Source organism: Rhinatrema bivittatum, chromosome 1, assembly GCF_901001135.1.
Source record: "Rhinatrema bivittatum chromosome 1, aRhiBiv1.1, whole genome shotgun sequence".
Lineage (NCBI taxonomy): Eukaryota > Metazoa > Chordata > Amphibia > Gymnophiona > Rhinatrematidae > Rhinatrema > Rhinatrema bivittatum.
Genome location: NC_042615.1, coordinates 697,559,853 through 697,573,208, shown reverse-complemented (window position 1 = coordinate 697,573,208; position 13,356 = coordinate 697,559,853). Strand labels below are relative to the sequence as shown.

General features: G+C 40.7%; 1 protein-coding gene across 2 annotated transcripts in view; it reads left to right on the top strand.

The window, feature by feature from the left end:
• Positions 1 to 13,356, top strand: part of DMGDH (dimethylglycine dehydrogenase) — a 214,800-nt gene that overhangs the window by 76,849 nt on the left and 124,595 nt on the right. For both annotated transcript variants that reach the window (XM_029575505.1, XM_029575513.1), the window contains exons 6-7: positions 12,286 to 12,534; positions 12,640 to 12,838. In XM_029575505.1, the coding sequence (XP_029431365.1) occupies positions 12,286 to 12,534; positions 12,640 to 12,838 (448 nt within the window). The remainder of the gene's footprint in view (positions 1 to 12,285; positions 12,535 to 12,639; positions 12,839 to 13,356) is intronic.

The following is a 13,356-nucleotide window of genomic DNA, read 5'->3' as shown; positions in this document are numbered from 1 at the left end:
TCCCTGCTTTGGCAGCAGCTTCGGCTGTAGAACTAGCCTGAGCTAGTTCAAACCACTTTCTCCCAGCTCTTCTGCCTGCAGACTGCGCTTACAAAAAAAAATCAACTTCTTAAAGTAACAGGATGCTATTAATATGCCTGTATAAATACAAATCACTGAAATATTTGAATAAAAACATTTAATAATATTGATTCTTTTTCTGAGTTGGAAATGCTGTTATGGTTATCTAGAATGAGGATATATATATAATGTTTACAGTGTAATACAGAGAGAAAGTGCATAATTAGTGTAGCCAGCAGTCTCTTTCTCCATGATCAATATTTTATTTTTTTTAATTCAGTAAGTTTTTTTTATTTTGTGCAGTATATGAGAGCACCAATTTATTAATTTTAAACTTTGAAAGCCCTGAGATGAAGTCGCCAGCACTGGCTGTGCCCTATTTTTTATTTTTAATGGGTTTGTATTTTGGAGTATGGTTGTGCAGTTCTGAGTGTTTTGGCATTTTTGGCAAATAACAGCAGAGCCTGGGAACGTCCAGCAAAAACGGTCACAGTTTGATAATTTGTAAATCATGCAGAAACTCTAGAATTCCAATCACTCTTGGAGGTTTAGGCCTCCCTAGCTGCCGAATATTACCCAAATATCCACGATTTTAAAGGGGATATTCAGCCATTGTTCATGCTGTTTTGCAACATTCAAAAACGTATTCTGAAAGAACCAAAATAATATATTTAGAGTGTGCAGAAAGCAAGTCTACCTTTACTTTCTATTATTGGGCTCTGCTCTACCTCTGGCCCCACCCATAAAAGTTTACCCATCTAGTACCACATTATAGACAATTATGTGCTGGTTATTTAGATATAATGAGGTCATATCCGAGAGATACTCAACCATACAGTCTGAACAGGAAGAGGGGAACTTCCTTATTACTTCCCAGGGCTCCCACTGATAAACTTTATTAGTAAACTTTTAATTGAATATTATATTCCACATTACATCTTTTTTTTTTTTAACTTTTTATTTATGCAATTTCAATATAATCTTTAAAACAATACAAGTCTTGAGAGGAAAAAAGAGTAACACAAATTCCACAATCATATTCAACATATCAGGAAATAAAGGGGGTCATTTTCCAAGGAGTTACCGCGGGAGATTTTTATTTTTATTTATTTATTTAAGGTTTTTTTATACCGGCATTCAAGAACTCGTTCTCATCATGTCGGTTTACAGTAAAACAGGGGTGCAAAAATATAACCAAAAACATAAATAAACGTGGAGAAGAGAAGCAGTTACAATTAACAAGGGCTGAAGAACTGGGGTTGTAAGAAATAAAAGAGATAGAGGAGGATAATTATATACAAGTGTACAATGTAAATAAGGAGTCCACTATATATACAAGAGAACAAAATAAATATGGAGTCCACTATATACAGCTATTTAGTATAGGAATTATTGATGGATCTTGTTAGATGGAGTTCGGGAAGGCAATCGCGCTAACAGCCGTTAATGCAATTTGCGAATGCAAATTTTTAATTTTGTATTCAGGGGGCGGAGTTGGGGCGGAGCATATGTAAAGTAGGAAAGAGTTATCGTGTGTCGCGAAACAGCCGCAGTGTTAGCGCGGCTCCTAACGCGGCCAATAGCTACACCTCTTTCAGTTGCGTTACGTTGTGCGCTACAGGCCGGTAAAGGTGTATCGCGGTTCACGATGTTTCCGGACAGCCTGTTTCAGTATGCTGCAGGCTGAGAGAGAGAGAGAGAGAGAGAGCGCCTTGCTATAGTGCCTCCTCCCTAGACAGGTATTTGTATCCCTATGGGAGGCCCACCTAGTAACTCGAGGTGGGGATTAGGTATGAGTGTAGGGGGTTGGGGGCCACTTTGCCATTCAACATGAGACGTACGAACAGAACAGTGGTCTCTTGTGAAGATTTGCTGGCCTTCGGAGTGAGGAAACTCACTCCAAGATGAGATTTGGATAATGTTCTCTCCACCTAGCTTGATGGACACTCTACCTGGGCAACAGCATACTGAAACAGGCTGTCCGGAAACATCGTGAACCGCAATATATACTGGCAGTGTAGCGCGAATTGGGTTAATAGCGCAACTTGCGCTAAGAGCGTGTTGCATAGCTGTTATCGCAAAAGGATAAGCAAATCAAATGAGCGTAAATATCTGCAGCAGGCTTCAGGAGCTCAACACATTGCATGCAGCCCTGAGAACATATTGAAATCCCTAATCTTCCCTTTTTTTCATATTGTGAACACATTTGCATACTAGGAACAGACATTTTTTAACAACTCTAGAAGCAATGAATAAACGTTCTTATATCCCCTGAAACAGTTGAAGATTATTCTGCCCCAGTTGTCAGACCTCCAGACTATAAATTCTGTCTAATAATAAGTTTCACTATTTAGCCCGATCCGGTACTGCCTATTGTATACCGATCTCTGGTTTGAGTGAGCTCCAAGGAGAATAAACATTTGGATAAAGGTGAACCGGTAGATGTGGAGTATTTGGATTTTCAGAAGGTGTTTGACAAAGTCCCTCATGAAAGGCTTCTGAGAAAACTAAAAAGTCATGGGATAGAAGGAGCTGTCCTTTTGTGGATTGCAAACTGATTAGAAGACAGGAAACAGAGAGTAGGATTAAATGGTCAATTTTTACACTGGAAACAGGTAAACAGTGGAGTGCCTCAGGGATCTGTACTTGGATTAGTGCTTTTTAATATATTTATAAATGTCCTGGAAAAATGTACGAAGAGTGAGGTGATCAAATTTGCAGGTGACACAAAATTATTCAGACTAGTTAAATCACAAGCGGATTGTGATAAATTGTAGGAGGACCTTGCGAGACTGGAAGCTTGGGCGTCCATATGGCAGAAGAAATATAACATAGACAAGTGCAAGGAGATGTATATAGGGAAAAATAATCCATGCTGTTGCTAAAAGATGTTAGGTTCCATTTTAGGAGTTACCACCCAGGAAAAAGATTTGGGTATCATAGTTGATATTACATTGAAATCGTTGGGTCAGTATGCTATGGCAGTCAAAAATTCAAACAGAATGTTAGGAATTATTAGGAAGGGATTAGCAAATAAAACAGAGGATGTCATAAAGCCCCTGTGTCGCTCAATGGTTAGACCGCACCTAGAGTACTATGTGCGATTCTGGTTGTCGCATCTCAAAAAAGATATAGTTGCATTGGAGAAAGTACAGAGAAGGGTGACCAAAATGATAAAGGGCATGGAACGGCTCCCATATGAGGAAAGGCTAAAGAATGTGTAGTGCTGTTCGGTTTGGAGAACAGATGGCTGAGGGGGGATTTGATGTGATAGGGGTCTACAAAATCATGAAAGGGCTTGAAGGGATAAATGAAAAATGGTTATTTACTCTGAAGTAACACATTTAAAACAAATTGGAGAAAATTCTTTGTCACTCAGCACACAATTAAGCTCTAGAATTTATTGCCCAAGGATGTGGTTAAGGCAGCCAGTGTAGCTGGGTTTAAAAAAGTTTGGATAATTTTCTGGAGGAGAATTCCATAAACTGCTATTAATCAATAGGGAATAGCCAAGAAACACATCTTAGTGACAGAGAGTTTAGTAAGTTTTGTAGATGGTGGGTGGAAGAGGCCTATTGGGCTTTGTGAGGCAGTGCCCCTATGTTCCCCCATTAAACCAGTGCAGGTCCTCTTTAATTCCTCTTGTGAGAGAGAGCTCTGGCAGCAGGGCCCAACAGGGGAGGAATAAGAGCTGAGACCTAGGTAGGTTAATGAGACCAGGCCCGAGTCAAACGCTGTGCTGATGCTGAGCTGTGACTACTGAGGGAAGCAGTACTGAACTGTGAGTAAGTGAAGTACACTTGTCTGAAGGGAAAGACAGTCTACTGTTTGTGAAGCTGAACAAAGATAGGCTGGAATCAGGCTCCATTTATGTCTCTAGGCCTGGGGGATCACACCGCTTGGTCCCACAGTCCTCTTCTGGTATGCACAAACCTGGAGTATCAGTTTTAGTCAATAAAAATATTTCACTTTAGACTACGTCCATTTTTAAAGACCCAGATGGCAGATATATTATTATCATAGGTTCTTTGATGAGAAAACATTTAACTTTGTGTAATATCTGTGCTCCAAACACTTATGATCATCAGTTTATTGTGACCTTAATTGACAAGCTATGTACAGTCTGGTCCTGTCCTCCTTGGGGGAGATTTAAATATGGTATATGACCCGCTGCTGGATAAATCTCACCCTAAACCAAGTAAACGCTCAGTTTACTTGGTTTAGGGTATTTCTTTTCTATGTAAGCAAATGGATCTCCTAGATGCATGGAGTGTCCTCCATCCACAGGGCGTGATTATACACATATCTCATAGACACATATCTCCCAAACCTATCTGGATTACCTTTTACTATCTACCACTCTTTTTTTTTTTTCCAAAGTAACCAACACTATGATCGGGTTGCTAGAGGTTTCTAACCATGCTCTCATTTAGTAGGTCTTTGGTGGTCGGGGGTCCAACAGGGAATCAGACAATGACAGTTTCCAGCATACTTAGCTGGGGATACTGGTTTCCAAAATGTTTAGCACAAAAATGGCTTGTATTTCAAGAGAATAATAAAATCATATAGTAGAACCAGCATTGTTGTGGGAGATGGCAAAGGTAGTCCTACAGGGGAAAATACTTGCTTATTTAAAACATAGATGTAAGGTTGTGGACTCAAAAATCCTAAGGCTAAGAACAGCAAGTGTATAAAGATAGGTTACATTTGGCAAGGCGGCATACAGAGGAGTCGAAGACAAATTATATCTCTTCATTGACAGCCCTCAATTCGCTGCTTTATCAAATAATGCAGAAGTCTTATGTTTTATTATAATATCGTAACAAGGCAGGGAAGTTATTGGCTTCCTTGGTTAAACATAACCTAGGAGCTAAATATATTGCTGCAGTATGGGACAAGGGGAATAAGATTAATTCCACTGAAGAGTTATAGAATGTATTCCTTGAATATTTTCAGCAGCTATATTCACAGCAGTTACATGATGTTGAAGCAAGAGGACGTTTTTTTCTCGGATTTGCATTTCCACAACTTAAGGGTTCGCAGCTTGCAAGGCTGAATGCACTAATTAGCATGCTAGAAATTCAATTGGGAATTCTCAAGGCACTTTACTATAAGGCTCCAGGACCCAATGGATTTGGTGGGAAATTTTATAAAATATTGATAGATAAGGTGACACTACCATTACATGTTATATTTGAATATATTATTGAGACTCAGATTTTTCCTTACCAAACCAATAAAACCCTGATCATTGTCTTGCCTAAAAAAAGGTATAGACCCAATCTTACCAGAATCATACTGTTATGCCCGTCGGTCGCAGACAGCTGCAACCGCTGTTGCTCACCTCCTGCCTCACTGCACTGACTCAATTGGGAAGATTTGTGGCCTACCCGCGCCTGTTCCCAGGCCTCCCTGGATGGCGTGGACGCTACCGACCGCCCTCTTGCCCTCTGCCCTCCCTAGGCGCGCGTGCCTCCGGGCCAGTCTTATGCACATCATGGCAGGAACATTGGGGGCATCCCCCCCCGGATGACGTCATTCTCCATGGACTCTTAAGCCGGCTGGCTCTGTCTGCCAACGACTTGGCAATGAGTTCCCTCATTGCTGAATCCGCTTCACTCACTACGGATCCTCCGTTCCAGCTCCTGCTTCCTCGGCGTGAGACGTCCCGGGTACCCACTCCTCGGGGGCCCTTTCCTAGTCTCTGGCTATCCACTCCTCAGAGGGCCTTTCGCCAAGGACTGCTGCCTTCCCCGTTCCCGGGGCTCTCTCTGGAACCATCACTACTTCCATTGTGAGTACTTTGCTTACGGACCATTACCTTATTCTCTCTACTGAGGAACCCTCATCGGTGTACCCCGCACTGCGGATCTTTGCCGTATCATCTCTACTGAGGAACCCTCACCGGTGTGCCCCGCTCTGCGGATCTTTGCCATATCATCTCTACAGAGGAATCCTCTCTCTTGGGTATACCCCACTCCATAGACCCTGTGGCACCTCTGTGTCTGTGTGAATTTCTTGCTACATTCCCCGCTCTGCGGGCAGTGCCTCTCTCTCTGCTTTCTCTCCAGTACCTGCTGCCTGCACACCCAGCAGCTGAGACCTCGCCTCCCGACGATGAGGCTCACGGGGCTCCTCCCTGTGGGCGGTACCATCTCTTACCTTGGCCCAGGGCCCACAAACCCACAAATCCTAACACATACTAGCCTATATCTCTGCTAAATTTTGATTCTAAGCTTTTGGCTAAGATCTTTGCAGACCACCTAGCACTTTTTATGCCAGGTTTAATAGCAGACCACCAGTTTGTGTTTGTTCAGGGAATGCATTCCACTACGAATGTCAGGAAAGTTTTATCTTCTTTATACTGGAGTAAGTGTCATGGCATTTCCTCAATGCTAATTAGTTTTGATGCTAAAAAGGCCGTCGACTGGGTGGCGTGGGATTATCTTTTTTTATGTGCTTGAGCATTCAGCTTTACAGGCTTACGGCTGTACCTATGGTACAGATTTTGGTGAATGACTTTTCCATGAAAGAGTGTACTCTACAGAGCGGCATACGCCAAGGTTTGCCCTGTTTCACTGCTTCTCTTTATTTTATTTCTGGAGCTTTTGCTAAGAGCAGTTCACCAAAATATTAATATTGAAGTGATCACGATGGGTACTAGAGTATTTAAAGTAGTGGTCTTTATGGATGATCTTCTTCATTTAGCTCAGCTTTGCACATAGTTACCAGCATTGATGGAGGAGTTCTTCATATTTGGGTCTTTCGGTGGATTTAAATTAAATTTACACAAGTCAGAATTGTTGGTGTCGCAAGCTTCTATTAAATCACACTGGAGAGAGAGTTTTCCCCACTGGTTGGGTAGGAGATTCTTTTACATATTTGGAAGTGGGCACTCCAGTGGATCAGGATATGATATATGATTTGAATGTATTGCCATTGCTTAACAACTTGAAAACAAAATTTTTAGCATGGCAGAGACTACCGTTCTCTGTAACGGGCAGAGTGAATCTCTTTAAAATGATTATATGGCCTCAGTGGCTTTATGTCTTACAAACAGTTTCCATATTAGTGCAAAAGTGTGACGTTAATCTTCTCTTTGCCATGCTCTCTAGGTTTTTGAGGCAGGGCAAGAGAACCAGAATTTCCATAGACAAGATGGTGGGTGGTTGGAGGGAAGGAGGTTTGAGAATCCCAAATATTGAAGATTATAACATAGCATGTTTTTTACACCATGTTAGAGAATGGCTTTTTAATGCTTCTCACTTTACACCTCTAGATTTTGAAAAAGTTTGAAAGCTCTCTTCCCAGCCTTGTTGTATTCTCCATGTGAAAACTGAAAGTCTGCCAAGGGACTTGCAATGCAATCTTTTAATAATACCCTTACAAAAGGCCTTTGTCGTAAACTGGGACATGATTTGAGGGAATTGGGATACATTCCATTTCAAAGTAATTTAGATTTCACCCTGGGAATACACTCTGGGGCCTTTGTATGCTGGGCTGAAAAGAGGTTGAATCGTGTATCTCAAGTGGTGGATGATGAGAGATTGGTGCCCTATTTGGAGCTCCAGTCCAACTCTGAGTTGCACCCTAAATACTCTTTTGTTTACCTTCACTTGCAGCGTTATATTAAAATACTTCAGGGGGCTAACTTAAAGAAAGACTTCCAGGTTCAGCTCAAAGATTTTTTTCAAACAAAAGATCAAAAAAAGATGTGGGTATCACGTATCTGCAAAGCTCTTGTGCTTTTGGAGCCCAAGGTTAATTTTGGCACCTTTTTGAGTAAATGGCAATCTGAATTGCCAATTGTTTTGGATGAACTCGAGCTGTCCCAGGCCTTTGTTCAAATACCGCAGTTGTCTGAGGATGCAAATCTTAGAGACCTGCAATATAATTCTTTTGCAGGGCTTACTTAACACCCACATGACTTTATAGATTGGGGGTGTCTTGACTCTGAGCTTTGCATTAAGTGTCAACAAACAAGGGTATGTTGGGTCATTGCTTTTGGTTCTGTCCAGTTATTCAATGTTTTTGGGACAAAATTTGCAGATATTTCACATCTTTCTTGAGTCAAAGTTTGACGTTCACACCGGATGGAGTCCTTTTTGATGTAGCTACATCCCTTTCAGTGAGAGGGAAGGGGCTTATTCCTTTACTAAGAAAAGACTGCCTGATAGGGAAGAAGTCAATTCTTGCCATTTGGTGTTATTAATCTCCACCCTCTTTTGGTACTGGAGGAATAAATTTCATAGTTTAATGCAAATGGAAAATCAGACTACGACCAGATCTTAAAAGAGTAAACAAATTTATTACAATATGGGACCCATACATACAGCAACTCTCTCCCGGAGCTAGGAGTGAGGTGATAAATTATCCTTGAAAAAGTAATATCCTGATATAAACCCTGACTTTTACTTGATGATGTATTTGTCATGATGGTGTGGACTTGGGGGGGGGGGGGGGGGGGGGGTTAAAAACTGTATGAAAATTATTTTACATGACTGTTTTTGAATGTAGCTGGATGTACATCAGTGTTCAATGTGTATCTAACGTTTTTCTATATTTTTTGTCAATCAGTTTTAAATATAGAAGAATGTTATGATCCAGCGTATCAAATTCTGCTGAGATGTTTGATACGCTGCGGAGAAGCTTGACATAAATGGTACAAGAGTCAGAATCTCTGATAGTGTCTATGCCTGATAGGAGAAGAGTCTCAGTACTAAATCCTTTTCTAAATCCAAACTGACATGGGTCAATAATTGCATTCTCAATCTAGCCCTTAGGACTTAGATGACAGGAATTATTTACTCACTCTAATTGAGGGTTATCTTAAGTTGCAGACCTTTCATTATCTTTAATGATAACGGGAACTACTCACACATTTAGGTGGTAAAGTCCAACATTTTATTAAACTGATCCTTCTTGCACTGATAGTTGCACTTCTTTGTTCCTATACCAATAGGTTAAATTTGGATAAATCAACTCTTCATTCTATTAGAGGCTTCTCTTCCCTTTTGTATAATGACCAATACAGGGGTCAGCAACATTTACTGGGTACAGCAGTGGTTCTCAACCCTGTCCTGGAAAGACATCTAATCGATCTGATTTTTAGGATATCCATAATGAACATCTATGAGAGACTGAATATTTGCGTCTCCAATATATGCAAATGTGTCTCATGCATATGTTTAAGGATATTCTGAAAACCAGACCGGATGGGTGTGTCTCCAGAACAGGGTTAAGAGCCACTGGGTAGTATGCCAAAATCCTACTTGTAAGAGAGCTTGTAAAATGTTAAAGTGCTGGACTAACAGAACAGGGGGCAAGAGGAGATGGGAGCAAGGAACATGACTGGATAGTGTTGTAAATAAATAAATGATCAGATGCATTGCATATTATGGTTAATAATAATTTTTTGCAATACCACATTTTACAAAATACAAAAAATAAATATTTCTCTCAAATAAATCAAGGTTGTCACCGCTGCAGTTTTATATTGGTTATTCTCTTTACAGGTAAGCACACAATTCCTGATTTCTGGCCATCATTGCGAGTCAACCCTGAGCCTCAGGCCCTCCCCCCTTCCATTGCACATGTTCATGCTAAATATACGGTTGATTTTAAAAGACCTACACGCGCCAAAGCTGGGTATATGTGCATGTCTCAGGCTGGCGCATGCCACATGGATTTTAAAAAGCGCATGAGTATGCGTGTTATCTCCTGGTAGCACACAAATCAAAATGTTTTAAAAAGGGATGGGGCATGGGTGTGGTCTGGGTGGAGCATGGGCAGGACATGGGCATTCCTGGAAGTTGCCTTGAAATGTGCATATAAGTTTTTATGCACACAAGCGCACGCTGGAGCCCCTACCGTGTAACTTTACTTCTGCAATGGAGGGCATGTAAGTATTAAAATAAAAACTAGGCGAGTCAGTAGAATTTAAGAGTTGGGATTAAAAGGGTAAAAGGGAGGCTGCATAACAAGGGGGGGGGGGTTAGGAAGTACAGTGAACAGGTAATAAACTGGGGAAAAGGGCTATTTCGTTGGCGCTGTAGAACCAGCATTTGTGCACACATGCACGCGTCCATATAAAATTGTGTTCACATGTACACGCCCACAGCCGATTTTATATCATGCACGCATAGACATGCATGTGTTATAAAAATGGCCGCATCCATATGTGTGTACACGTATACCTGCAGGGCTGTTTAAAAACGATCGTCTATGTGCTCAAAATCCTGAAGATAGTTTTTATGTTTTATTATGTAATGCATTGATGATATATTTATTTCTGGTTTGTGCCATTAATAAGTATATAAATAAATCTAAGTGCATTTTAAATTGAGCAGGGCACATAGATAACTCTAATATGAAAATACTACTTGTGTTTGACTCTATATGTATATATCTGTTTGCACCTCACACTTTCTGTGTATAAAACTGGAATTCAAGACAGGAATTTTGATCTTTTCTTTCTTTGCTGTACATACCTGAAAGAGACAAATACAGCATCAGCTTTAACAATATTCTTTAGAATCCCATAACATGAAAAGCTAGGGTGCTAGTGGCTTAGAAGACTTCCTGAGGACAAGAAAATCCAACTTTTCTGGTTGAAAGTGGCAAGTGCTGGTGGGAGAGATAGCCATACTCCAGAACAGATTCTGTGGGCCCGTACATGCTAAAATCAATGTGTTACCTCCCATAAAGGAGCGGACTGGGAGGGAATTTCCTAAGCCCCTAGCTAACCTGCCTGCCTTTTCCCCTATCCTCCTAACCACTAAACACCCCCCCTACCTTTTTTTTTTTTTTTTTAACTTACCTGTTTTAAGTAGCAGCAGTAAGTTGCGCAAGCCAGCGCCACCCTCCCCAGCCCACCCCTTTTTCAAACCCGGCTTTTCCGTATGTACCGGGAGATACGTGTGTGACTGTGGTGCTTTGAAAATGCATGCAGTGCGGCCCAGCCATGCACATATCTCCCGGTATTGGTGCGTGCCGGCATTTAAAAAATGCATCCCTTACTGAGGAGGGCCTTTTGACTAGGATTGTCAGTGATGGATGAACAAAGCCCAAAAGTAAGTAAAAGTACTCATGTAAGTAAAACATTAAACACTTTTAGAGAACTGGAAAAGAAGGGCAACATCTGAAGAGATATGCTAAAGTCTCAGATCTAGAGGCAGTCATGGAAGAGGCAGACTTTTGATGGTAGTGGAAGGGGAGCGATACTGGACCTGATGTGTGCCAATGGGAAGAATATATCTTATGTCATAGGAGATATTTTAGAGGAGCATTGAAGGGGAAGAGATGGAGAATTGAATTAAGATGGAGAGAAGAGAGAGAGGAACTTAGAAGGCAGAGAGTGGTGGAAGATTGAGATGAATTGAATGGAGAGAAAAGATTTTTATTAATCCACATAGCCACCAAAACTAGTGAGGCTGTTTTCTGAAATATGTGGTCATACTCATTGATAACAGAGTTATAAACACGGACGTTCTTCAAAGCCTAATGCCACTATACTACTGTTCTTCTTTTCATTGGCTTGTACTCTTCACTCTTTGGCCCTTTAAAATTTCATATGACTGAGCAAACATTCAAACATTGTCTCTCATTTCTTCTGCCTCTTATCTCCCACCTGCCCTTTCTATTGTGCTCTCCATCTGTCCCAAGTATATTTACGTTTTTTCACGTTTTTGGTTGTCACTGCCTCTGCGGGTAGGTTATTTCAGGCATCTGTCACCTTCCTAGCAAAGAAGGATTTTTATCATGTTTCCTTCCTCCCTGCAAGTTTAGAAAAATTGCACCTTCTTACGATTTATGGAATCTTCTGAAATATTTGAATGTTTCTGTCATAAAACCCCCATTACTTCTTTCATTCAGTGAGTACATTTTGTCTTAGCCATCAGAGTGATGGTCCTCGACCAGGGGCCACAAACTACAGCACCCTCCAGAACACATAAGTATAGGCCATGAATCAGGTTCAAGGCATCTCAGTTGATCACTGGCTGAGAGTTCCCTCCCCTAGTGTCTCTGAACACTGCCTCTGCATAGCCCCTAGTCTCTGCTGGCCTGAAGAGCAGAGCCCTGGCCAAGAAATTGAACCTATCACTACCACCGAGTCACCAGGCAAGACCCAATTGGTCATTTTTTTTAAAACACTATTGCTTCATTTGTTAAATGCTCATTGAAATAGAAATATAATTATTTCTTGGGTATTTTTTTTTTTTATAGGTTTCTGGGCTCGAGAAGTAGGAAAAATGATAGGAATAGAGCATCCTCTCATTCCTGTTCACCATCAGTATGTGGTCACAGCAACAGTCCCTGAAGTAAAAGCACTGAAGCATGAACTGCCAGTTCTTCGTGATCTAGAAGGCTCTTATTATCTAAGGCAAGAAAGAGATGGGCTTTTATTTGGTCCATATGAAAGTCCAGAGAAAATGAAGCTACAGGAGTCTTGGGTAATGGAAAGCGTGCCTCTGGGTAATTAATATTAAAGATTGGTTATGTTGGATAGCTTTTTATTAAAAAAAAAAAAAAAAAAAAAAAGGTTATATTGTGACATCATTTGTTTTATTTTTTTCCCAGGTTTTGGAAAGGAACTTTTTGAATCTGATTTAGACAGAATAATGGACCATGTTGAGGCAGCTATGGACATGGTCCCAATCCTGAAAAAAGCTGACATACTTAACATAGTTTCAGGTCCTATTACATATTCTCCAGACATTCTTCCTATGGTTGGCCCACATCAGGGTTTTAGAAACTACTGGGTTGCTGTTGGTTTTGGGTGAGTACACACAATATTAACAAATCCCTTACAGTGATGTAATTTTTGCCATCAACACCGACCATCGTGCACTTACCTGTGCTTGATTCGTTCTTCACTGTCTTAATTGACACTGAATTTTTCTCAGTTTCTCTTGAGCAAGTAGAGATCCATTTTCAGCCATGAGGTGTCCGCTGGATAAATTATATGTAGTAATCAGCAGCAGGGGTGCACATCTGAATATACTCAGCTATCTTAAAATTAGCTGGACACGTTTATCCAAATTTTAGTAGCCATATCCGTCCTGGAGAAAACTGGATTCTATTGAGATTGTGATACCTCTTATTGGACAATCAAAATAATTATTTAAAGATGATTTCTGTTGGAAAAATTGTTTCAGACATTTGATCTCGGGCAATTGTATTGGATTTTTTAAATATGGCATGAAACCACCGTTTGATGTTTTCTGTAACTCACTATGTCTTCTGTAACAGTTGGCCGTCTGGTGCCTTACTTGTGTCTAGTAATGCAGAGCATTT